The sequence below is a fragment of the Alexandromys fortis genome, unplaced genomic scaffold (genome assembly GCF_014885135.2).
Source record: "Alexandromys fortis isolate MF-2015 unplaced genomic scaffold, M_Fortis_MF-2015_v1.1 scaffold_284, whole genome shotgun sequence".
In the NCBI taxonomy this organism is placed as follows: Eukaryota; Metazoa; Chordata; class Mammalia; order Rodentia; family Cricetidae; genus Alexandromys; species Alexandromys fortis.
This window is the reverse complement of record NW_026068160.1, coordinates 773,207-797,500: the sequence shown is the minus strand read 5'-3', so window position 1 is coordinate 797,500 and position 24,294 is coordinate 773,207. Positions and strand designations below refer to the sequence as shown.

Genomic DNA, 24,294 nt, shown 5'->3' with positions numbered 1-24,294 from the left:
GCACCTGTCCAGCACACATGCGAAGCCTGTACCCAGCACTGCATAAATCAGGAATGGTGGCCATGCATGTCATTCCAGCACTTGGGAGGTGGAGGCAGGAGGATTAAGAGTTCAAAGTCAATTTCACATACTTCAATTAGAAAGCAGCCTGGGCCCCACGAGACACTGTCTTAGTAAAAAAGGGCGGATGGACGGGAAGAAACCCATCATCTCAGCACTGAGGAGGCTGAGGCAGGAGGTTCAAGGATTCCAAGCCAGCCTGGGTTACAGAGAGACAGACAGAGACAAGGATTTGTCATTTTCTGGCCAGGTTACAGTGAGCCAGGGTTGATGTCTCTTCTCCATAGAGCTGACTGGAGATAATCCTAGATTAGATCGTGGGAACCTTGTTGGATTTAGGGGTGCTGTGTGACAATACAGGAGACATCCAGGACTAATCGAACTTATTCTTTACCAGAAAAGAATAAAGAGAAGTTGGAGAGGACCATAATGTAAGAGCAAGAGGATCTGGAGTTGTCATGGAAACCAATTAAGCTCAGGAGAATAGGGAAGAAGCATGGGGATGGAAAGAACCCTGGAAGAATGGAGGGTACATAGTGGTCCCTTTGGTGAGAGAAGCTGGAAGACTAGAATTGGGCTAACTGGTTACAGTAGCAGCTGGTAAGGAGAATCATTGTTTCCTAGTGCTACGGAGTGACCAGGTGTTTTGATCGCCAGTCCAGTACTCCTGCAGTGTGGCCCTCTCCTGCCCGTGCACACAGTTCACACTGCAAGGACACACTCCTGCCAGTGCACACAGTTCACACTGCCGAGGACACACTCCTGCCTGTGCACACAGTTCACTCCGCGAGTACACACTCCTGCCTACTCCTGCCTGTGCACACAGTTCACGCTGCCGAGGACACTCTCCTGCCTGTGCACACAGTTCACGCTGCAAGGACACACTCCTGCCTGTGCACACAGTTCACGCTGCAAGGACACACTCCTGCCCGTGCACATAGTTCATGCTGCCGGGGACACATTCCTGCCTGTGCACACAGTTCACACTGCCGAGGACATACTCCTGAAAGTCATTGAGAGCAAGCACAAATGGCACAGCCCAGTTATCTAAGTACTCAGACTGAGGAGGAATTTTCACAACTGTAAGCCAGCTTGGACTACATAACCAAAAAAACAAGAACAACAAAAAAGCAATACAATATAGTAAGGGGTATAATTCAATGGCTGAAAGACTGTCTACGATCTCTCAGGAAGAGGCCAGAGTGTCTGGTGTAGAACATCAGCCTAGACAGTGAGGGGCTGGGGGTGTGGCTCAGGTGGAGCCCCAGCCTAGACTCCCCCAGTGAGGGGCTGGGGTGAAAGTTCTCTTGTCCTTTGCTCAATCCACTTCCCTAGGGCAGGCAAAGACTGAACCAGGCTTAGCCACCCTATCTTTTATTCACTTTATTTAAAGATTTACTCCTTTTCATCCCCTCCCAGCAGGGAGTCTCCACTGCTCCCTTGTGAGGGACTGGGTCACCAGGGATAAATGAAGGGAAAGAGCCTTAGCAGAGGGGAACCGGAGACCTCAGCCCCCAAGTGAGGACACAGAGAAAGAAAAAGAAAGGCAACACAGACCAGATTCATAGCCAGAGCATGTGAGAAAAGCCAAAAGCTAGCCCCAGAGGAAGCAAGACAGTGGGGTGGGGAGGCCAGATCCCCCTCCCAGCCATTCAGGTTACTCTATCACAAGGGGACTTAGGGGTTTGCTGGAAGAGAGGGAAATAGGACTGGGGAATAGATGAGGCCCAAGGCTGGTTCCCCACCCTGACCTTGGACTTCAGGGTGCAGAGAGAAATGACTGTGGAGAGGCCCCCTCCACTTGGCAACAGGTCGAGGATTACAGCGTGGTCAAATCTAGCTTCAACTTGTAGGGCGGGGGGCTGTCCTCATAGGCAGGCGGCGGGGGCGGGAACAAAGGCCAGTATGACTCCACCAGGAGACTCTTATGCTGCTCGGCCACCAGAGGCTGTAGGAAGGGGGGCGAAAAACCCTTGTCTGGCTTACCATGGCAAGGAGGAATCCCCAGAAGGCTCCCCAGGTTTCCTGTCCCACCCCTAGCCCCTATCAACCATGAGCTACTCACCTGGAGTTTGAGGGACTGGCCAGGTGTGGTGACCAGGGTACAGCAACTCAGCCACAGCAAGACCAGGATGCAGAGGAAGAAGCAGGAGAACAATACCCACCGAGGCAGCCCCGAGCGCCTGTCCCAAGGGCAGGCACCGCTTAGCTGTCTGAGCCTCAAACAAGCCTCAAACAGCAGCACCCAGCCCAACCTGGCCCACTGGTACCCACCGGGACATGCAACTGAGGAAGTCATTCTCTTGTTGGTCCTCAGACTCCACCTTGGCCTTGCTGGTCTTCACCCGGGTCTTAGTCCACCTCAATTTGTCCAAGGGGCCTAAAGGGTCTGGAAGGTGGGGACATTCAGCCCTCCCCCCCCACCCCGCCTCAGCTAAGAGGCCAACCTGGTTAGGAGTGGGAAAGGGAAACTAGTATTTGGGCAGGAGGATGTGGAGGGCTGGAGTGGAGATGCAAGGGATCCTGGGAGTCAGTGGAGCCGAAGAGACTGGGCATCAAACTGTTGCACTCTTACCCGTGTGCCCCTCCAGGGCCTCGGAGTGGGACCCCTTCCAGGTCACCTCCATTCGTTTAAGGCGGCTCCCTTTGAATGCAAAGCTCTCTACCACAGGTTGAGTCTGAGCAGGGAACAAGATGTTGCAGAGAGACCCAATTGAGCTAGCACTCCTTGTGCAGATGTTGAAGGAGCCCTAGGTCTCCTAGGTGTCAGGCGGGAAGCACTGCCCCATGGGCCTTAAGCCCTCTGCTAACCTCCAGAAACAGGAAGACACCCAGGCTAAGGACACAGTTATAGATGGGCTAAGATGGTCATGTGACCCAACCAGTGGAAGCACAGCAAACCCCACTCCACAGGGAGGATGGTGAGATGACTCGAGGAGCACAGGGGCTGGTGCTGACCCCCAGCAGCAGAGCTCTGCCCCCAGAGGTCACTAGGACCTCACAAGCCACGAGGTGGCCACTGATGGTTTACCCTGTTGCAACCATCTCACCTGGAACACCACCACCTTCCGGTTGTCTGTCTGAAGGGAATATGTCCAGGTAGAGGACACGAGGCCCTGGGCGGAACTCATGAGTTCACTGCAGAGTATGGAAAACCATTCCAGCAGGGACAGAGATCCGCTGGGTGGTTCCAAAGCTGTTTTCTGGGAAGGGGAGGCCCCAAGACAGAAATGTCAAAAACTTGTGTTGGGAAACCAGTACAGGTGGAATCTACCGGTTTGGGATAAGCAAGCTCAATTCTCAACAGAGATCCTGCCCTGCAGTGGGTTAGCTGTTGGGGGTTCACCTTCAGCTCCAGGCGGGTCTCAGGTTCAGGGGTCTGGCCCCAGCATCCGTCACTGCAGGCCCGTTGCTCTGCTGCCTTCACATAAGCCTCAGTGCAGGCTGTGGACCAAACAATGGAGTCACTGGGGCTGCTTCCCAGGGCACCTCTGCCACAAGCCCAGGAGCACCCCGCCCTGGAGGACTCACCGGCTTTGCATTCTGTCTCTGTGGCGTTGGTCCTGGAGCTCCTGGCCACGAAGCGGCAGATGGAGAAAAGTCGACAGCCACGCTCACAAGCACTGACAAGGACGGCCTTGTTATTCGGGGACTCTGAGGGGCTCTCTGGCTCAGGCTGGGAAGGGAGATAGGGACTCAGGCAAAGGACCTCAGAGAAGGCTGGGGTCTCCTAAAAATCCAGGGTCTGAAGTGAGGTTGAGGGGGAGGCAGGATCATCATGGGAGTCTCTGAGAAACAGAAACTTGCTTTCTAAGAAGACTGAACTGTGGAGGACCTGGTGCAAGGAGGAGTGGACCCCACAATCTCCCAGTGAAAGCTGGCAGGGAGGGAGAGCTTCTCAGAGAGAAGCGGACAGCTTGTGCTGGTGGGGACAGATGGAGCGAAGCTGGCTCAAAGGGAAAGGCAGTGAGATGAATGTAGAGAGAAAACAGAGCAGGGGCACCCAGTAATTCTTGCACATTGCGGGGGGGGGGAGTGAGCTCTAGGCGTCTTAGGAGCAGGTCTCAGCATCCTTTGGCATGTCCTTCTACAAGTGTGCGCACGCGCACACACGCACATACAATACGTTCATCCCAGGCGTCAATTCAGCCCTTCCTGTACCGAAGGACAGTTCTGAGACACCCCTCCCCCCTTCAAGCCACCCTCATTGAAGCACCCCAGCTCCTCCCCCTCCTAAAGAGCCTCCATCCACACTCCTCACCTCTTCTAGGGGCTCTCTGGCTCTTATCCAAGGGCCCCCGCATCCCTTCCCTACTTAAGGAACCCCCATCCCAGATCTCTCCTCCTGACACGGACCTCTCCCCCTCCCAAGGTTCCCTCATCCAGGCCCCTCCCCTTTCCAGGGACCCCACTCTCCAGCACTAGCATTCCAAAACTCGTATCCCCTCCCCCCACCCGAAGGTCCGCCACTCAGGCCACTCCCCGTTTCCAGGGACTGGGTTTCGGGGTCTCTTACCTGAACGGGTGGCGGGACAGAGTGGCGCTGGTGACAACGCTGCTGGCACCTCTGCGTGTCACCGAGCTGCGGGGCGAAGGGGTCCCGCGCTGGTGCTGAGGCGGCCGGCGACACCAGCAGCAGCAGCAGCAACGCTACCGCAGCCATGGCCGAGCGTGCGTGCGCAGCTCGGGCCTCGAGTGCGGGCGTCGAGATGCGGGATCGGGTGTTGACGTCACTGAGCAAGGCAGCCTGGGAAGGGGGGGGACTGCGGCTAGCGGGGCGGGCAGGTGAATTCCCATTCTGTCTGGGGACACCTTGATACTCATGGCCGGGCGTCTCTGCACGGACTTGGACCTGCTGACCAGGGGATACCAAGGAGAGCCTGGCCAGATAGGGTGACACTCTGGTCACCCACCCAAGAATGGAGACCAAGAACAACCAGAGTAGGAAATAGATAGGATCCTTAACCAAGGAATTGAAAAAACAAGTGGGGGGAGAGCAAGAAGAAGGAGGTGAAGGGGGAAGGAGACCAGGAAGATGAAAAGGATGGAGGCCTAGAAAGAGGGGAAGATAGGATGAGAAAGGGACTTAGGAGAAGGGGAGAGGGAGGTTAGTGAGGGAGGAGGGGGAGCATGAGGTGGTGAGGACCAGGATGAGGAAGGGTAGAACAAAGACTTTGGAATTGAGAGAAAGGAAGTGAGGAGAAGGGAGGACAGGAGGATCACAGGGCTGGAGCCAGAGTGGATTTGAAGCATCAGAGGACGCGGAACCCAGACGAACACCAGTCATTAAGAGTCCTAGGAGCAGTCAAATAAGACTCTTGGGAGATACCTTCCTGGCATCTGCCTTCTCCAGGAAGTTCTCGGGTACCTTCAGGGAGCAATACTAGGGTAGCCTCCCTCCATTCCAGCGCAGAAACAGACCTGAGAGAACCCTACCACCCTAGGGAGCAAGGCCTCTGAGCCGCTCACTTTTCCAATCTGATGGGAAAACTTGAGGCAAGCAGGAACACTGTGGCTTCCGTCTTAGGTTCCGAGGTCTCCCAGCTTTCTCTCTTCAGGAGCCCAAGCGGGGGCTCTGAGCCCCATTGGCCTGCACAGCACAGGTGCCAGCGGCCCTCCAGCCGCGTCGCTCCGCCCCAGCAGACGAGGAGGCCGCTTGCAGGGTCGTCGGGTCACAGGGAGCCGCAGGTTCCGGCCGGGAGGAGGGGCTGGCGCGCCCCGTTCCCCGCCGGCCGCTCGCTTTCATCTCGGCGGCCCCGGCCGGCCCCCACGTGGCTTAATCAGGCGCGGCTGTGCCTGGCAGACCTGAACATCTGGATCCCGGCGCGGCCCCTCTCCCGCCCCTCCAAGGCTGGGCCTCCCTCCCATCAGCGCACCCTGGGCAGTCCCTGCACGCTGGGACCCCAACTGGCTCCCCAAGTCGTATGCCTTGGCACATGTCCATCATCCCAGCACGCGGAAAGGCTGAGGCAGGAGGATCGCCGCGAGGTGAAGGCCAACCTGGGTTACGAGGTGAATTCTAAGTCAGCCTGGCCCACAGAGAGAGACCCTGGCTCAATAAACCAAACACAAAGCCTGTTTCCCCAATTTACAGGTGGGAAACCTGGCATCCGAATGCCTGGGCAGAGCCTGAATTCAAGTTTACACTTGTCATTTGCAGAGTCGCGGGCACTTAACCCTTCCGCAATTATGGTCCTTCATTCATTTCAAACAAACACCCTTTTCAACAAAGATTTTCTTGCCACGACTATTTTTCTTTGCAAAAACCCTATAGGGTAGGGCTGTTCCCCTTCCAAATTAGGTCATTGGAACTCGGAATGGCACCGGGGATGGGTCTCTATGACAGGATACAGGAGAGACTGCCAAGGTGTGGAGGGTAGGGGCTTAAGAGAAGCCGGGTCTGACAATCACAGCAAGAAAGGCTGAGACAGGAGGTTGGCCAAAAGTTTGAGGCCAGTTTGGGGTACACGAGACCTTGTTGGGGGCGGGGGTCGTGGAGACTTATGCAAAAGAACATCCCGTACTCTTTTTGCAAAAGGAGAAACTGAGGCATGAGGGGTTGGGTCGCAGTCTGGAGAGCCTTAGGGCTGAAAGTAGAGTTTGTTGGTTCCAGCCTCCCCCGCTTTTCCGCTCTTTGAGGCCGCTGGGGGGGAAGCGGAAGAGGACTTGACCTCGGTCTCCCAGGTGAGCCCGGGCGCCCCTCCTGGCGTTCCCGGGGGAGCTGGTCCAGGTGAGGGGCGGGCGGCCGGCGGGCTGCCGGGGTCGGATTTCAGGAAATCCGCCGACATTCCTTCGGGGCTTAAGAGGGAAAGTTGACTCGCCGCCGCCCCGCGTCTCCCCCCCCCCACTTCCTACCCCCCGGGGCGGCGCGGCCGGGGGCGGGGGGCGCTGTCCGCGTGAATCAGCGTACTCCCGGCGTCCGGGAAGCAGCTACCCGGGTCAGGGCGGGCCTCAGACAAGCGCCCTTTGTCCCTGGCCGCCCTCAGCACGACCCTACTGACCCCCACCCCCAAGCCGAGTCCAAGGCTGGGTGGCGCTGCTGCTTGCTGACACGGGGAAACTATGAGAGGAGGGTGCAATGTTCCCCCAAACAGCTGACCATCCAGCACCAGTTTGAGGGTAGAGGAACAAGGACCCCCAGGCTTGGTGGCCCCACATCCATCTCTGGTACTTACGTTGCAGCACACTATAAAATTTAGGCGTGGCATCCCCAGTGTCTAGGCTGAGGCACCCACAAGCCCCAAACCAGGTAATCAGACCTACACTACTCATCAGTCAGAGCACCACCCAGTACAGGAGGGGGAGGGGACCCTGGAGGAGTGGTCACGGGTCGCAGCTCTGCCCTCCTCAGACAGGCTTTGGCTTCCACTGATCCTGTCCCTCGACCTCAAAGCCTAGAGTGCATTTTAACTAGGAATCCAAGGCTGGTGGAGTCTCAGGACTAACAACACTTCCACCCACCCCTTCTTACATTCCCAGCCACCTTCAATGACTTAGGTCAATATTTGCCAGAAGGTCCACCAAGACTACCTTCCTTTCCTAAGCAAGGAGGGGTTGAACCGGGGAGGAAAGAGTTAATTCCATGGGAACAAGAGGAAAGGGGGCGGACGGTGCACCTTAAGGTCAACTCCCTTGGCCCAAAGAATAAAGGTCATCTACGAGGCAGAGGTCAAAGACCAGAGAAGAATGCCTGCCACTTTGGGTCATGCAGCAAAGTGGTATGTTTGGCCTACCCTGAAGTCCTGGGTCACATCACTTGCTGGAGCTGCTTGTTTGTTGTTATTTGGCTAGACTTTTTCATTTTTGTAAGTACTTAACTTTTCTGTCCCTCACTGGACTCCGTTATTCAGAACTTAAGTGACTGTAGAGCTGTCACTTTGATGGCCTATGCTACAAAGACAATAAGACAGTGAAGGTGCGGGCTGGAGAAGTGGGGACTCAAAAACGTCACTCATGGGGCTGGAGAGATGGCTCAGCGGTTAAGAGTGTTGCCTGCTCTTCCAAAGGTCCTGAGTTCAATTCCCAGCAACCACATGGTGGCTCACAACTATCTGTAATAAGGTCTGGTGCCCTCTTCTGGCTTGTAGGCATAAACACAGATAGAATATTGTATACATAACAAATAAATAAATTTAAAAAAAAAGTCACTCATGATGGAAGGTTGAATGGAAGGTTGACAGAAGTCTTCCCGAAGACACAGTCAAAAGGCCAAGGCCCCTGACTCGTGCCCAAACAGCCAGTGGGCTGGACAGTGTGGCAGGCCAGAGCTGGCTCTCACTTCTTTCAAAGTCCTCTCTGCCTGTAATTAAAACAAAGGCAGGATGGCAGAAGCACCACAAGGAGGCCCTCTCAGCATCTCTGAGAGGACAGAGGACGAAAGGCCTGGACCAGGATTGGGGAGGGGGCTCAGAATCTCAGAATGGGGGTGTGTTTTGGAATCAGGGCCAACCGGATTGCTGATGGATTGTCCGTGTGGGAAGGGGGAAAAGTGCTCAGTCACGCAACTCCCAGGTCGCTGCCTGCAGCACCTGGGTACATGGGAAGCTAGCCCTTTCCACTCGGGAATGGGGGAGGAGGAGCGTTCAGGAAAAAAAAATATCTTTGCTCCAAAAGCCTCCCAGGAGCCGAGGTTCGACCCCCCTACCTATACAGGGGAACTGGTGTGGCCGGCGCTGTGGGGGAGGGGCAGCAATGATCCTGGAAACGTGGCCAAGACCCACTACCTCCTACATAACCCTATAGGCCACCTGGTCACAGTTCTCAGAGAGGACCTACAGGCCAATGGGCCACTTCTGCACCCTGTTATGCTCGTCAGGGTTAAGGTTTGCTTGTTTTGGATATTCCCTCCGTACTTGATTCTTGCCATGTAAACTTTATAGTTGTCCCCAAATTATTCATTTTGCGAAAGAAGAAACTGAGGTACACAGGACCTGGTTTGCCCCCAGAAAATGGCAGTGGTTTCCATAGTTTGTGTTTCCCTCCTTTGCCATTTGAGGCTGTTTAGGGGACCTTTAAGGAAGGGGTTGAGCCTCCAAGGGAACCGCTAGATGGGAAGAGTTGAGCTGTGGCTGGGGACTGTTACCCAATCTGTGGGGTGAAATTCCCGGGAACTCCATTTCAAGCGGCACCTCACCACAGAAACCTTGCAAGCCAGGGACCTTCTCTTTTGTGGGCATCCGTATAGAGTGGAGACCAAAGAGGAGAGCAAGGGGATGAGATGCCAGGGCTGGGCCGGCCCGGGAGGGGTCCCTAACCCCAACAGTGGCCAACAAAAATAACCACAGAGAACTGAGCGCTCAATCGGAGATAACTATGCGTCGCTCGAGGCTGCCCGCCTTACCTGAGGCTGGCGGGCGGCGGCCGTACAACGATTACTCACCTCGTGGCGCACCCCACCCGCGGGCCGCTGAGTGGATTTTTCCGTGGGGGGGTGTGAAGAAGTCTAGGGAGAACCCCTTTGTACCTATGCCCTTCTGGGAACTAGGAATGCGGGGTTCGGTCCTACTTCCCCAAGGGACACACCTACCTTGTGCCCATGCATAGGGGTTCCCTACTCACGCTACCAGACATCCCCAAACCCAGCACGCACAGAGGACAGGCGAGGTGGAACGGAAGGCTGAGAACTTGGTGCCTTCTGACTTCTATTTATTCCCTGCCCGAGCCGAGGCCGTGCACCGAGGATGGAAGAGAGACGGAATGGGTGGGGACCGGTGGGACCCGCGCGCCCAGGGCGTGGGACTGGGGGCAGCTTTGAAAACCTGTGCGGAAGGAAGAAGGACTGAAAGGGATGGGTTCAGGGACCGCTCGGTGTGTATGTGGGACACGAACCCTAGAGCGTATGGGTGCCCCCAGTAAGAGGGCGGCGCGGGGAAGTCTGGGCTAGACTGGGGGACGCTGGAAAGGCATCAGGGCTGCAGCTAGGAACCGACACGGAGTTAGGGGCACACGGTCCCAGAGGACGCGGTGGGAAGCCTGAAACGGGCGGGGCCGGAGAGGGAGGTCCCATGAGCGGGTGGGGAAGGAGTCGGGGGCTTCGCGCGGAAGAATGAGGTGCCCAGGGATGGTGGCGGGGCGGAGACGGGCCGGGTGGGGCGCGCGGTGCCCGCGGGCGGTGGGAAGACCGGTGCGGGGGCCCGCGATCATCCCCCCCCCGGGGCCGGGCTGGGGGCGGGGCCGGGCGGGGCGAGCGGCGCATTAGCGCCTTGTCAATTTCGGCTGCTCAGACTTGCTCCGGCCTCGCAGTCAGTCCGCGCCCAGCGACGTGCGGGCAGCCCCGAACCCCAATCTGCATCCCGCAGAGACGCCCCCGCCCCATCCCGGCGTTGCAGTCACCGCCCGCTGCGCGCCACCCCCATGCCCGCCGGTCGCCCGGGCCCCGCCGCCCAATCTGCGCGGCGGCAGCCGAGGCCGCTGTCCTCGCTGTGGTCGCCTCTGTTGCTCTGTGTCCTCGGGGTGCCTCGGGGCGGATCTGGAGCCCGTGAGTACCGTGCACCCTGCTCTTCACCTCCCCAGGGAAGACAGGATCGGGTGCCCCGGGGGGGGCAGCCGCGGGGGAGGAAAGAGGGGGCGCGAGCGCCACCTGGACGGCCCGGGAACAAAGGAAGGCGGCCCTCGGGGCGCCCTCACCTGCGAGGCGCACGGTGCCACTACCCAGCGGCCCAAGAATGCCCGGTTATGTGCCCAAGGCCTTCTTACCTGACTCGCTTTTGCAAGGCCGTCCGGCCAGGCTCGTTTTGAGGAACATCATAGTGTCCAGGAACCCTCTTCAGGGTGCTGGGACGCCTCGAGGCGCACACGTCTGCGTCCTGGATCTTAGGGAAGGGACGCCTCCCGGGCCGGGGGCGCACGCTTGGGTGTGTTGGGTTGGGTGCTGGCACGGAGTGATGTCCCCTCCCCCACGAAGTGATGAGCCCCGCGGGGAGGGTGGGGCCGTATCGGGGCCCCCCTGCTCTGACCGCCTGGCGTGCGGCCCGGAGGGGGGGTCCCCCGGGACGTGCCTCTCCGCGGGGCCGGCGCCGCGCCGCCCCTCCCCCTGCAGCGGACCCCACGCTTTGGGATCTTCTAAAGTCCGTTCCACCGGTGGGGCTCACAACCAGTCTCATTCAGGGTGCACTCGGTTTAAAGTCTTCAGCGACTGAAATCTCAGTGAGAAGAGCGAGAGCCAGCGTGTCGGGGCACCGCGGGCCCAGACTTTATTGTGTAAGGGGCGCCCAGAAGGGATCAGCTGCCATCAGCTGGAGGAACTCCTGGCCTTGGGCCCCATCACCCAACGCACACACATCCGCCAGGATACGGTCTCCACATCCAGACCCTCTCTGGGACACACCCAAAGACACACAAAAGAGCCCCACTGGCTTGTGTCCCGTCACCCTGCCCTCCGATGCGCGCTGCAGCCCAGATGCGTATTCGCACACCATCGCGGCGCTCGCATTCCATCCTCGACACACAATCATACGCACGCACGCACGCACGCACTCGTGGTCCCACATTCATTCCACAGGGGAGTCAACACCGGGGCATGCATTTGGCCGAGTCCGCTGGAGGACTTTACTCTCTGAACCCCATCGGAGGACACAGGCCACATCGCGTTGCGCTGCTGCTCCGAGGCTAGTAGCCTGTGCTATTTGGCTGTGGACAACTCCCCGCCCCCCCCCCCACAAACCCACACTCCAGCTTGCCCAAGGCATCTGGCAGGTGACGGAGTAACTACCCTTGATCTTTCTAAGGAGCTGGTATCTCTGCCAGGCCGTGGGTAGTCTTTGAATGCCACCAGTAGCGCTAAGCTTTGTTTCAGGGCGGGCTGAAGAGCAACAGGCGAAGGTGGCGGGTGGGGGTGGCGCGTGTGTTTTTTCCTTTAAGGGGGAGAGAAATTAAATAAGGGGTTCTGACACCTCTGCAATCTGTTTGTACTTACCGTGTACCTTAGCACCTGACCGGCTGCCCGGTGGGTCGTAAAAGTGTGTGCTGGTACCAGTGGGCCAGGAGATGGAGACCCCTGGGGGATGGCTGGGATGGAGGCCACCTTCCCGCTGGCCTTTCAGGGAATCTCACACTTTTCCCTTTTAAAACACATGGTGTTCTTTTTAATAACGGCAGCAACTTCGCATTGGGAAAGGGGGAAAGAAACTTGTTTAGGCCCCAGCTTTGTGAGGGGAAGGAGCGGAAGAGGGGAGGAAGGAAGGGGGGGTCTCCCTCTCCAGGGTTAGGGGGCTGTTGTCAGCTGCTCCTCTGCCAAGGTGGGCATGTGTATGCCCCAGTCCCCAGTGGCTTTGGCCCATTGTTCGTGGAAGCCGAGAAGGAAGCTGGAGTCCTATTGCCTTGGTGTTCCAGGGTGCCAGGCCTGTTCCCAGCCCGGAGAACGTCTTCCCTGTTTTATGGCGGGATCCGGGAAGGGGGTGCCAGGTGTCCTGAGCACTGCTGCGGGGCTACACCCGGTTGCCCTAAGAAGAAAGCTTAGGCTGTCCTGTCCAGGCTGGTATAGCCTTGCTCCCCTTCTTCCCCCAGCACCCAGCCCGAAGGGCAGCAGCAGCTGCTGGAGAATCCAGGCCAGGCGGGTGTGGTAAAAGGGCAGTACCCCCACCCCCTGCCACAACCCCCCCCCCCTCCAGAGAGTCCCCTTTCTGGCCAGACAAAGGTCAGGGAGGAACAGAGGGGTGTGAGCATTGCCCAGGAGTGCAGACAGTGGTGTCCCACCCTGCTGAGGGGGGCGCCCAGGCAGGAAGCGGTGGGTGGGCCGGGGTAGAGACGCTGGCACGCCCCAGTTCATGCCGAAGGAATTCTGAATTAGCGGGCGGTTGGCTGCCTGGGACCTCCGGGGCGGCCCCCTGGCCCACACCTCCTCCACTCTGGCCTGCTGGCTCCTTCGCACGGACGGGACGCCGAGACCTCCGCCGAGCCCCGGGCCAAGCCCCAAATGCAACTGCGCTCACAGGCTCCAGCAAGAACCGCCTCCTCGCAAGGCCAAATTTGCCCGGGAGAGCCCTGCAGAGCCGGGTTCAGAACCACGTTGGTGTCACCTCACCCATCTGTGGCATGAAGGACCATACAGGGCTTCAGCTTTCCTTCGCTGGAGCCTGGGGTTGGAGTAGGGGTGATGGTGGTCGGTGCAACCCCTTTCTCCCAGCCACTTGGGGAATCCTTTTCAAAAATACAAGTCATATTCCCTCTGATCCCACCCACCCCTTACCCAGGGGTCAGCCCTGCAACCTTTCCTGACCTTGTCCTTCACTTCTGCCCCAGGGCCTTTGCACACTCAAGCCTCCTTGCCGAACTGTGACTCACCCACTTTTGTCTCTTGGTTCTCTCTGGTCCCAGGGCCTCAAGCACACAAGGCTACAGCCCCAGCTCACTTTTAGGTTTTCTCCTTCCTCCCCTGTTTTGTTTTGTTTTTGTGTGTGTGTGTGATTTTATTAATATTAACTTTTGAGTTTTTCAAGACAAGGTTTCTCTGTGTAGCCCTTGCTGTCCCAGAACTCGCTCTATAGACCAGGCTGGCCTTAAACTCAAGAGATTGCCTGCCTCTGCTGGGATGAAAGGTACAGCCACCACACCCAGCAAAGACAAGCGTTTTGTTGTATCTTTATTCCCAAGGTGACCTCAGTTCTTGGCACACTGCAGGCTCTGAATGAATGAATGAATGAAGCTTGAGTCTGCCCATCCTGGGTGAAGGAGAGTTATCAGAAGCAAATGAAGTTAGGTTTCCAGACAAATTGGGAATGTTTGAACCATAGCACAGCCTGGCTTATGAGCCTCGAGGCTCCCTGGGAAACGTCCCACAGGCCTCCAACCATTTTGTGTGGTTGATTTGTGATCAGGATGGCCACTGGTAGGTGGGGAAACTGAGTCAGAGGGGCTTATTATGTTTCCCCTTTCCATCCCCGAGGTTTTGCTCTTCTTGCTGAGGTCTCAGCCTATAAGTAGGCGAGCTAGGGTTCTCCCCAAGGGAGGGTAGGCAGGATGGGGGTCTCAGGGTTGGTTACAACATGGTTGAGGTCACTTCCCAAGTGGCATCACAGTGGCCCTGGGGAGTGAGTCTCTGCTTTCTGGATTAGGAAGACTGGAAAGAGGAGAGGTGGGAGGTGTGGGGAGTGGGGGTGGGCCAGCTCCAGTGCAGTGACTGGCTGAGTGGTGGAGGCCTCACATGTGGGCTTCTATGGTGGTCCCTTCTCTCATGGCTGCCCCAGAACACAGAGGATTGGGTTTGCCACAGCTTCAGCACGTGTGCTGGGACCTGAGCCAGGCACAGAGCTTGCCCCTCGAGGGTTGCCCAGCTCACCTCTACTCCAGTGAGACAAGGTCTCACTCTGCAGCATAGCATAGGTGGCGTGTACTAGCTGTAGATTTGTGATCCCCTGACACTTGCCAGAGTAGGGCTTTCCTGTTTAGACATGCCCGCTTTCCACTGCCACATATGTGAGGTTAGGGTTTCAGAGAAAGGAGCGAGGAGGAAGGGACAGGCCACACGTGGGTGTTCATGTGACCCCAGAATTCTGGAGGCTGAGGCAGGAAGATGAGGAGAATGGAAACTTTCAAGACAGTGTAGTGTGCACAGTAAGGCCTTGTCTCCAAAAGAAAGAGAGAAAAGAATCTTGTGGGCTGGTGACAGGGCTCAGAGGGAAAGGCGTTTGCCTGACAGGAGTGCCTTTCATCCCTGTGGCTGCACGTGGAAGCCACTGCACACACACAAGGGGTTGTCATGGATTAATAGAAACGATGCAGCTCTGAGTAGGCATTTATGACTAACTTTTTTTCAATTTATTTATTTTGACATCTTGGCATTGAAGTTCATTATTTGTTTTTGTTTTTTTTTTTTTTTTCAAGACAGGGTTTCTCCGTCTGTCCTGGAGCTCTCTCTGTAGACCAGGCTGGCCTTGAACTCAGAGATCTGCCTGTCTCTGCCTCCTGAGTGCTGGGATTAAAGGTGTGTGCCATCGCTGACCTGCAAAAGTACCCACTTTTAACCCTAACACTCAGGATACAGAGGCTGAGTGGTGGAGGCCTCACATGTGGGCTTCTATGGTGGTCCCTTCTCTCATGGCTGCCCCAGAACACAGAGGATTGGGTTTGCCACAGCTTCAGCACGTGTGCTGGGACCTGAGCCAGGCACAGAGCTCAGGACAGACGTCCGTGAGTTCAAAGCTAGCCTGCTCTACATAGTGAGTTCTAGTTTCAGACCAGCCTACAATGCACAGTGAAACCCTGTTCTTGCCCTCCCCCCAAAAAAATCCCAAAATGTTTCGTGCTTGTGTATATGTCGCAGCATATAAAAACCCGAGGACAACTTGGGGGATGGTTCTCTTCCTCTACAATATAAGCTCCAGCTTCAAACTCAGGTCCTCAGGCTTAGCAGCAATCACCTGTACCCACTGAGCCTTTTCACTGACCCCTGATTGATTGGTAGATTGATTTTTGAGATAGGGTCTTCTGACGCTCTAGTGGGCACAAACTCACTGTGAACCCAAGAGCTATCTTGAACTTCTGATTCTCCTGCCTTCACCTCCAAGAGCTGCAGTGATGGGCAATTGGCACCTCTCTTGGCTGGACTGGGAAGGTGCTGGGCTGTGGCATCTCAGAGCTGGCTTTGGTCTTGACTTCATTGCCTTGGCTGCAATGGGCACCTAGGCCTCCCTCCTTTCTTCTGTTTATCTGTAAAATGGGTAACTATTAGCACCACCTCAAGAATTCCTGATCCCTAGTTGAGGGACTTGTGGTTGGTCCATCCCATGCCTGACAAAGGTGTCTCTTTTTGACCCCAGACACAGCTGTGATCAGCCCCCAGGATCCCACTCTTCTCATTGGTTCCTCCCTGCAAGCTACTTGTTCGATACACGGAGATACACCTGGGGCCAGTGCTGAGGGTCTCTACTGGACCCTCAATGGGCGCCGCCTGCCCTCGGAGCTGTCCCACCTCCTCAACACCTCCACCCTGGCCCTGGCCCTGGCCAACCTCAACGGGTCCAGGCAACAGTCCGGAGACAACCTGGTGTGTCATGCCCGGGACGGCAGCATTCTGGCTGGCTCCTGCCTCTATGTTGGCCGTAAGTGGGGACCCAGGACACCCAGGTCTTGGGGAGTAGCGCATGGGTCTTCTGTTGTGGGAAGGGGGCCAAGGCAGGCTGGGTTGAACATGAGCTTGCATACAGGCATGGCCACACCCAGGCCAGGCACTGGAGCTCTGGGCACAGCTGGGACCCCACCCTTCTGTGTGCTCCTAGCTGCTTCTGAGAAGCTGTCAGTTTTCTCGCAGTTCCCCCCGAGAAGCCTTTCAACATCAGCTGCTGGTCCCGGAACATGAAGGACCTCACTTGCCGCTGGACCCCGGGCGCACACGGGGAGACGTTCCTACACACCAACTACTCTCTCAAGTACAAGCTGAGGTTGGTGCCCAGCCCAGCAAGCTGTGTGACTTCAGGCAAATACTTGCCTTCTCTGATCAAATATGTTCCTGTTGAACCCTTGGGGCTGAAGAAGCCAGGTCCAAGAACTAAAAAGGGACTCTCCCTTCTCCACAGGTGGTACGGTCAGGACAATACCTGTGAGGAGTACCACACTGTGGGCCCTCACTCCTGCCACATCCCAAAAGACCTGGCCCTCTTCACCCCGTATGAAATCTGGGTGGAAGCCACCAATCGTCTGGGCTCAGCGCGATCTGATGTTCTCACACTGGACGTCCTGGACGTGGGTGAGCCCCCAGTGTCACCTGGCTTTCTGCCGCAGTTCAATACGGGCCTTCCCCCAGCCTTGTTGATTCATTTAGGGGTCTGACCCCCATGGTAGTTGCAGGACGGTGGGTTTCACAATTCATTGCAAAGACCTGCCCCCACTCCAGACAGTTAAGATCCCCAACTCTGCAGAAAACACCTGGCCTGATTACTCTCCCCCTCAGCAGCCCAGGTGTTCAAGAGGGAGTCCTGGGGGATCCAGGAGAGGGCGCCCAGGTCGGGAGGCGCCCCAGGAAGCCGAGGCCTGGAGATGGGGGGTGAGGGTGGGAGGCAGGAAGTGGATGATCCCTGAGCAGAATTGGGCCTAATCTAATTAGGGTGTTCCCAGCCCAGAGCAGCCTGGGCCATTTAACCCTTTCAGTGCCTCGCTGAAGACTCGGGGAGAGATCAGCCTGTACTTCTCCATGGTCCCCCAGTAGGGTTCCTGGGTGTTCCTGACTTGTCCCCACACCCCCCATTCACCTGTCTCTTCTTGGCATCCTAAAGTGCCATCTGTCCCTCGGTTGTGCCTGTAGCTGGGAGAACTGCCCCACTGAGGCTCTTGGTAATGTGAAGGGTAACAGTAGGCATAAGGTGGGGTGAAATATGATAACACATGTTGTCCTGGTGCTCAGGAGGCCTAGATAGGAAGATCACAGTTGTTGAGGTCAGCCTGGGCTATATAGTGAGACCCTGGCTCAAAACATAGACAGTAGCCGTATAGCAGCTAGTGACTTGGAATAAAACGCATGGCCTCACAGGTGCTGGGCAATGTTCACAGGTGCAGGGAGATGCTCACAGGTGCAGGGAGATGCTCACAGGTGCTGGAAGATGCTCACAGGTGCAGGGCGATGCTCAGGTGCAGGGCGATGCTCACTCCTTTTTAGAAACACCTCTGCCGCTAAACTCTGGCCCCAGCTGGACAGGTTGCTGTTCTGTGCCCCTGAGGATAGGATTGTGTATCTTCTATCAGAGACAGTCACAGTGTTTTCAGCTCACATTAACTGCTGTTGGCTGTTTCCAGGATGTAAGTGGCAGTGGTCTATCAGGCTCTGGTGAGTAGGCAGGTCTGGTGTCCCTGGATCACACCACTGGGAGGATTTGTCTCTGGACAAATATCACCAAGCATAGTCCTCAGGACTGGGCCCACTGTTGCAAGCCTCTAATCCTAGCATTTGCGGAGGCAGAGAAAGATCTCTGTGAGTTCAAGGCCAGCCTGATCCACATAGAGAGCTCCAGGACAGCCAGGACTACACAGTGAAACCATTTCTTAAAACCAACAACAAAAAAGGCATCTCCAGTGACCAGGCCTGCTCCGCCCCCAGTGACCACGGACCCCCCACCGGACGTGCACGTGAGCCGTGTTGGGGGCCTGGAGGACCAGCTGAGCGTCCGCTGGGTCTCACCACCTGCTCTCAAGGACTTCCTCTTCCAAGCCAAGTACCAGATCCGCTACCGCGTCGAGGACAGCGTGGACTGGAAGGTGCCCGTCCCGTCCCGGACCCGCCCCTGACCCCGCCCTCCGCATCTGACTCTTCCTTCACCGTGCAGGTGGTGGATGACGTCAGCAACCAGACCTCCTGCCGCCTCGCGGGCCTGAAGCCCGGCACTGTATACTTTGTCCAAGTGCGTTGTAACCCATTCGGGATCTACGGGTCGAAAAAGGCGGGAATCTGGAGTGAGTGGAGCCACCCCACCGCTGCTTCCACCCCTCGAAGTGGTGAGCACATTTCTAGGGCTTGCTGGCCCCGCGGGAACCCCAATCCATTTTGAGACAGGGTCTCAGGTAGCCCAGGCTGGCCTTGAACTCACTATGTAGCCAAGAATGACCTCGAACTCCCCATCTTCCTGTCCCTGCTTCCAGACAGTGTGCTGGGATGCGAGGCAACTACCATCACACTCAGCCATGTCACACTTGTGGTCCGGATTCTCTTTAGCCTGTCACTTGGTGAGAGGTGGGGAACAAAAGCGTGCCCTAGATCAAAAACAGGTTGTTCTTACCCGAATATCCTAGAGTCTCTGGAAAAGTTAACTTTATAGAAAATAGAACATTATAGCCAGTTATTTCATGGTCCCACATTGATAGACCACCGTGCCTATGTCTCTCACGTGGGGGGGTTCTATTTTTGAGCCACCCCTCCCACCCTTGCTATAAAGTAGCCTTGGCTGCCATAATATTTGGAATCTTCTTGCCTCGGCCTCCTGAGTGCTCAGAAACCAGGCATGAGCCCCCCCACTTTTGAGTCCCTGCCTGAAGATGACTTCCCTGCAGACTTTATGGCCCCTGGACATGTATTCCTGTCTATGAAACATGTTTACTGAAATGTCTGGTATCCCTATCTGTGTCCAAGGCTCCCCAGTTAGTATTTGCAGGCAGTAGAGGCGGCTCCCATCCCCCGCCCTCTTTTATGGGTCCCCCAAGAGAGAGAATGAATTTTTTTTTTCACAAAACGACACTGAAAACCTGAACTCACTTAGACATATACTCAGTTTCATGATGGTGATATAATGGGGAAACTGAGTCCTGGAAAAAGTCCTAGAGGAAGAGGGTCAGAACCAGCTCCAGCAAGCTCTCCAGCCCCCATCCGGGCCCCTCCAGGTTCTGGGCTGGGCGGGAGTGAATGGAGTCGGGAGGGGCTGGAGCCTTGGAGCTTTGGCCCTTGCTCGTGCCCAGCACCTGCGAATCTTGCACGGGAGCCAGGAGGCGGCTGTGTCCGCCTGGGAGACTGGGGAGGCGGGGGTAGGGTGCGCGCCGGGGGGGGGGGCGCAGGCAGGGGCTGTGGGGGCCGAGGCCGTGCCAGGGCCTGTCAGCGAGTCCCCAGTTTTATTTATGACGTGAAGTCGATGTCCTTATCCGCTGGCCTGTGGGGGGAGGGGGAGATGGCTGTGCCTGAGGGTTGGACCCAGGGGCCGGCCTCCACCTGGCCCTCCCAGCCCACTCCTTGTCGTACCGATCATTTTCTCAGGTTTATCTTGGGGACCCGCCCCTTGGGCTGTGCTTACTGCCTGTCTCCCTCAATCTCTGTCACCCACTTTCCCAGAGCCTTTTTTTTTTTTTTTTTACATTTTCGTATGATTAAACAACTTTTAAAATTGTTTTTGTACGATGTGTGTGCCTTCGTGAGCCTGCGTGCCACAGCACACAAGATCGGGGAACTTCTGTGAGTAGGCTCTTCCCACCGTATGGGACCAAAGCTGGTGGCAAACGCAATCACCAACTGAGCCATCCCGCCGGCGGCCCCCCCTCCCCCTATCTCTCAGTAGTCACAGGTAACCTAAACTGGGTTTGACCTCGCAGTAATCATGCTTCAGCCTACCAAGTGCTGGCGTGACGCTTGGGGCTCTCTCTCCCAGTGACTGTGGACCGCCCGGGACCTTTACCTTCTCCTTCTGTCCTGGTCTAACCCCACCAAGTTTCCATTTCTTTTTTTCATTTCCGACCGAATACCCGGTTTTGCTTCCAACTAACTTGATCCTCCTTGTCCGTTTGCATCGCTGAGGCAGCGCCATCCGACTGGATGACGCCCGGGTCCACACCTGACCCTTCCCAACTTTCCCGCTGCTGCGTTCTGGTCTGGGAGCTCGCGGTTCCGTCCGCGTGCGCCCCCTGCCGGCCGCGCCCCGACACTGCCGCTTCACTCTCTTTAGAGCGCCCGGGCCCGGGCGGCGGGGTGTGCGAGCCGCGGGGCGGCGAGCCCAGCTCGGGCCCGGTGCGGCGCGAGCTCAAGCAGTTCCTCGGTTGGCTCAAGAAGCACGCGTACTGTTCGAACCTCAGCTTCCGCCTGTACGACCAGTGGCGTGCTTGGATGCAAAAGTCACACAAGACTCGAAACCAGGTAGGAAAGTGGGGAAGGCTCGCTTGGGAGTGCGGGAGTTGAGTGTGCAGCCTCCATGACACTGTGCTCTTCTTTCGAAGCACAGGACGAGGGGATCCTGCCCTCGGGCAGACGGGGCGCGGCGAGAGGTAAGGAGGTCCTGGTGGGTGGGCAGTCTAGAAGAGGCCTTCCCGCCCTCGGGCTGCTCAAATGGGAGTTTTCTTCTCACTCTCTTAGCACGTGTGAGCACCTACTGCGTGCTAGCTTCTGGCCAAGTGCTTCACTGCATGATCCCCAAGGTGCAGAGTGATAAAGACTTAGGTCGCCTCTCTTCTGCTCTCAGGTCCTGCCGGATAAACTCTAAGGACAGGCCATTCTCCTGCCACATGCAGACCGGGAGGCTCGCCTCACTCAGTACTGTCACTTTGGGGGAACCGGAGAAACACCACCAGGGGCTGGGGTAGGCGCAGTGAACTCCCACAGTCACAGATTTGGTCTGCATGATGGTCAACCTTGGGTGTACCCCATGTGGGTGGGGTTGGAGTAAGAATTTTGGTTACCCAGGGTTCTCCAAGAATCTCTTTAAATAAACCAGGTCCTTTGATGGTGTGTTTGAGGCTTGTGTTTTCTAGGGGATTGGGACACCCTCCACCTCCAAACCAGTGCTGTTTTCCAGGACACAGAATACCTGTCCTAAATTCCTTGGGGGTATGCATGTCTTCCACCTGCTCTCTCTGTTCCCCTGGGGAACACCCCCCAGAACGCTGGACCCCACACCCCACATACAGAGCTGATGGGAAAGCTGCAGAGGGAGAGGTTCTTTTATTTTGTGAGGCGCACTGGAGGGCAGCCCGGCGGGGCTCGACCCCAGCCAGCTGGCGGTCAGGGCTGCGCTAGACGCCATGGGCCTCTTTTCCCATCTTCCTCGGGTCCCTTGGGAGCCGCCCTCACTCTGCAGATTCGGCATCAAACCTGAGTTCCTGCAGAACCTCGCTGATCGCCTCCATGGTTTTAATTACCCTACAAGAGCGGATGGAAACTATAAATAAAACCCAGATGGGGTGAATTAGCCAAGCCGCACAGCTAGCGGGGAGGGGGACTATGGCAAGCCCCGAGCCCTCCAGCCTGCCGCCAAACCTCAAGCCGGCCTGGGAGCATGCCTGGGAGGCGGATTGGCTTGGTGGGTTACAGTGGGCTCATGGGAAAGGCTGAGGGGGGGGGCGCTTGTCACCAGGAGATTGGGATGTATGTGCATGCCTGCTGTGTTTGTAGACCTGGGATAGAACTGCAGGGGCTCACACAGGGGAGCAAGCGTGACTGAGACCATGTTCAAACTCCTGAAAGCAGCAGAAACTTCAGACGAATGCTTCTAGGACACCATCAGAGTGCCCTCTGCGATTGGGTGGGTCAGCACTGGGGTGACCACGCCGTGTAGTGCTAATCTAGGGGTTAGGATAAGAGGCTCACAAGGCTCCACTGGGGTGACCACGGCCATGTGGTGCTAATCTAAGGGTTGGGATAAGAGGCCCACAAGGCTCACTTTATTCTCAGCTGGCGCAACTTTTCAGGGTCCCCCTGTTCTGACACTCCCGGTGTCCCCATCACCTGCAGCAGCGCCACCTGGAGGAGAAAATGGGAGTCACAAGACAAAAGCCACATTGATCATGACAGAAGGCAGAAGAGTGGAGCCTGGGACAGTGGAGCTTGAGCGTGTGGGGGCTCTGGGTTGCTTTTAGGGCTCTCCTGTGGAAGGGCAGTACAGATATTGACATATCTTGGGAAAGCCAGGGATGGACGGCAGGTATGGTAGGTGGGGCTCAAGGCAGGGTTTGGGGTTCTGTACTATGAATCCCAGACCAAAGAGCAATGTGAGTGTGGTGATCCCCTTCCCCACTAGGATTGGCTTTAAAGTCATGGTAGGTGTAGCCTTGGGATCTGGTCAAGGAGCTAGGAAGTTGTGTCTGAGTGTATTTGTGGAGGATGTAGCTTGTGGGTTCAAACAGTGATAACTCAGAGGTGAGAGAAACAGACACAGAGGGCAGGGCATTGGAGCCACTGGGTTCTTGAGAGAGCTTTCCAGATGACCTGGAATTTTTTTTAAAACTTATTATGTATAGAATGTTCTGCCTGCATGAATCCCTGCAGGCCAGAAGAGGACACCAGATCTCATTACAGATGGTTGTGAGTCACCATGTGGATACTGGGAATTGAACTCACGAAGAGCAGTCATCTCTCCAGCCAAAAGGGACTGGAATAATTAAGCAGAATCTGGGAGGGAACTGTAGGCAGACAGGCGACAGCGGGTGAGGGACCAAATGCTCTGAGGTGTGTAGCATGTGTAGAGGTAGTGGTTGTGGTGGCCCATTCCCGGCCCCGAAGGTAAGAGGTGGTCTTACCGTGGCCAGGCGCGTCTGTTCCAGCTCCTGCAGGTTGCGCACGTGGCGAGCAAGCACTGGCTGCGCGCGAGGTCCCGCTAGTTCCGCTTCCACCGCAAGTACTTCCCGTGAGGCTGCGGCGAAGACCTGGGTCACCTCGTGCACGACATTCCGATAAAGCGGGAAGTCGTGGTGCTGGCCGCTGAGCATGTACTGGCGGTGAGCTCTGCGGCGGGCGGGGAAGATGCTGACTCACAGAGCACTCCCCTTGTCCCAGCCACCTGGAAGATCCACCCAACTCGAAAAAGCAAAACCTGAACCCCACATACTGGAGAGCCGAGAGCTGGCTCATTTCTGCACTCCAGAAGAGAGGGGCTCTGGCTGAGGGTCACGCCCCCAGGGCCACACCCCGCTTCTACCAGGCCACGCCCACAGTCACTTTCTGCTCTGCCTTGCTTGTCCCGGCCACACCCCCAGCCCTCCTGGTCTGAGATTTCAGAGCCACCCACTGACGGCTCTGCCTGGCTCCCGGCCTAGAGCGCGCCTCTGAGTACTCCCGAACCAGACCCCCGCCGCCTCCCCACGTCCTACAACCAACTCGGTCCTGAGTCCCACTCTAGCAAACTCCCTCAGGCCCCGCCCCTCCTCCAGCCTGCCGGCTCACTGGTCTAGGCGGCGGAAGGCTTGCGCGCGTTCATCCTGCAGCTGCTGGATCCTCCATACCAACGTAGCGATCGGGGCGTCTCTCTACAAAGGCGTGGGGCTATGAAGACGGATCTCCGAGCCCATCTCTAAGTCCCCCCCCCCCCGACCATCCTGCCCACGCCTGGGCTCACCCAGGCCCACTGCGGCTCCGCAGATCCGGGGGCGTCAGGAGCAGGCGGCACCTCCGCAGCGGCGGTGAGCATGACTGTACAATCCGGCTGCACTTGGGAATGACTGCAGCTCCCCCTGCCGACCGGGAGGCCCAGGACCATTGCGCGCGCACCTGACTGCTTCACGTAGTTCTGTAACTACGTGCCTCAGCCAACCCTCACCACAAGCCTAGGTCAAACAAGGTCACTGGAGTTCTGCAGGGGGTGGTAGTAAAGACGTGTACACCTAAGAGTAGCGGTTTTCCAGGACTGGACTGAAAGCCAGAACCCACACATCTGTAACTTAAGTTCAGTGTGTTTCTGATCTCATGGGGTACCAGGCATACAACACAACACACACAAAAAATCCAGATAAACCTTTAGAATACAGCTGGTCCTACTGTGTGCGAACTGTGTCTGTGCAAAGACTCTGCCTGGGGCAGAGGAGGTCTTCACAAAAAAGCATCAGTGATGGTTGATGCATATATGG

General features: G+C 56.8%; 3 protein-coding genes across 7 annotated transcripts; 1 reads left to right on the top strand and 2 right to left on the bottom strand.

Moving 5' to 3' along the window:
* Positions 1-1,428: 1,428 nt before the first annotated feature.
* Positions 1,429-11,037, bottom strand: Tmem59l (transmembrane protein 59 like). 2 transcript variants are annotated; one of them, XM_050127675.1, is made up of 9 exons: positions 10,756-11,037; positions 4,577-4,807; positions 3,592-3,736; positions 3,407-3,504; positions 3,111-3,263; positions 2,636-2,738; positions 2,335-2,449; positions 2,126-2,243; positions 1,429-2,008 (listed from the first exon to the last, which is right to left on the bottom strand). In XM_050127675.1, the coding sequence occupies exons 2-9, from the start codon at positions 4,721-4,723 to the stop codon at positions 1,880-1,882; spliced, it is 1,008 nt and encodes a 335-aa protein (XP_049983632.1). In that variant the 5' UTR covers positions 4,724-4,807; positions 10,756-11,037; the 3' UTR covers positions 1,429-1,879. The 2 variants fall into 2 exon arrangements, with proteins under 2 accessions (XP_049983632.1, XP_049983631.1); XM_050127674.1 differs by lacking the exon at positions 10,756-11,037 and adding an exon at positions 5,530-5,746.
* Positions 10,285-21,184, top strand: Crlf1 (cytokine receptor like factor 1). 3 transcript variants are annotated; one of them, XM_050127672.1, is made up of 9 exons: positions 10,285-10,537; positions 15,816-16,097; positions 16,307-16,436; positions 16,572-16,741; positions 18,086-18,243; positions 18,312-18,480; positions 20,409-20,596; positions 20,682-20,724; positions 20,919-21,184. In XM_050127672.1, the coding sequence occupies exons 1-9, from the start codon at positions 10,414-10,416 to the stop codon at positions 20,930-20,932; spliced, it is 1,278 nt and encodes a 425-aa protein (XP_049983629.1). In that variant the 5' UTR covers positions 10,285-10,413; the 3' UTR covers positions 20,933-21,184. The 3 variants fall into 3 exon arrangements, with proteins under 3 accessions (XP_049983629.1, XP_049983628.1, XP_049983630.1); XM_050127671.1 differs by having other exon boundaries at positions 20,677-20,724; XM_050127673.1 differs by lacking the exon at positions 10,285-10,537 and adding an exon at positions 13,462-13,595 and having other exon boundaries at positions 20,677-20,724.
* A 194-nt stretch (positions 21,185-21,378) lies between these two features.
* Rex1bd (required for excision 1-B domain containing) lies at positions 21,379-23,943 on the bottom strand. 2 transcript variants are annotated; one of them, XM_050127678.1, is made up of 5 exons: positions 23,787-23,942; positions 23,615-23,697; positions 22,972-23,176; positions 22,116-22,195; positions 21,379-21,595 (listed from the first exon to the last, which is right to left on the bottom strand). In XM_050127678.1, the coding sequence occupies exons 1-5, from the start codon at positions 23,925-23,927 to the stop codon at positions 21,523-21,525; spliced, it is 582 nt and encodes a 193-aa protein (XP_049983635.1). In that variant the 5' UTR covers positions 23,928-23,942; the 3' UTR covers positions 21,379-21,522. The 2 variants fall into 2 exon arrangements, with proteins under 2 accessions (XP_049983635.1, XP_049983636.1); XM_050127679.1 differs by lacking the exon at positions 22,116-22,195 and having other exon boundaries at positions 23,787-23,943.
* Between the last annotated feature and the right edge of the window lie 351 nt (positions 23,944-24,294).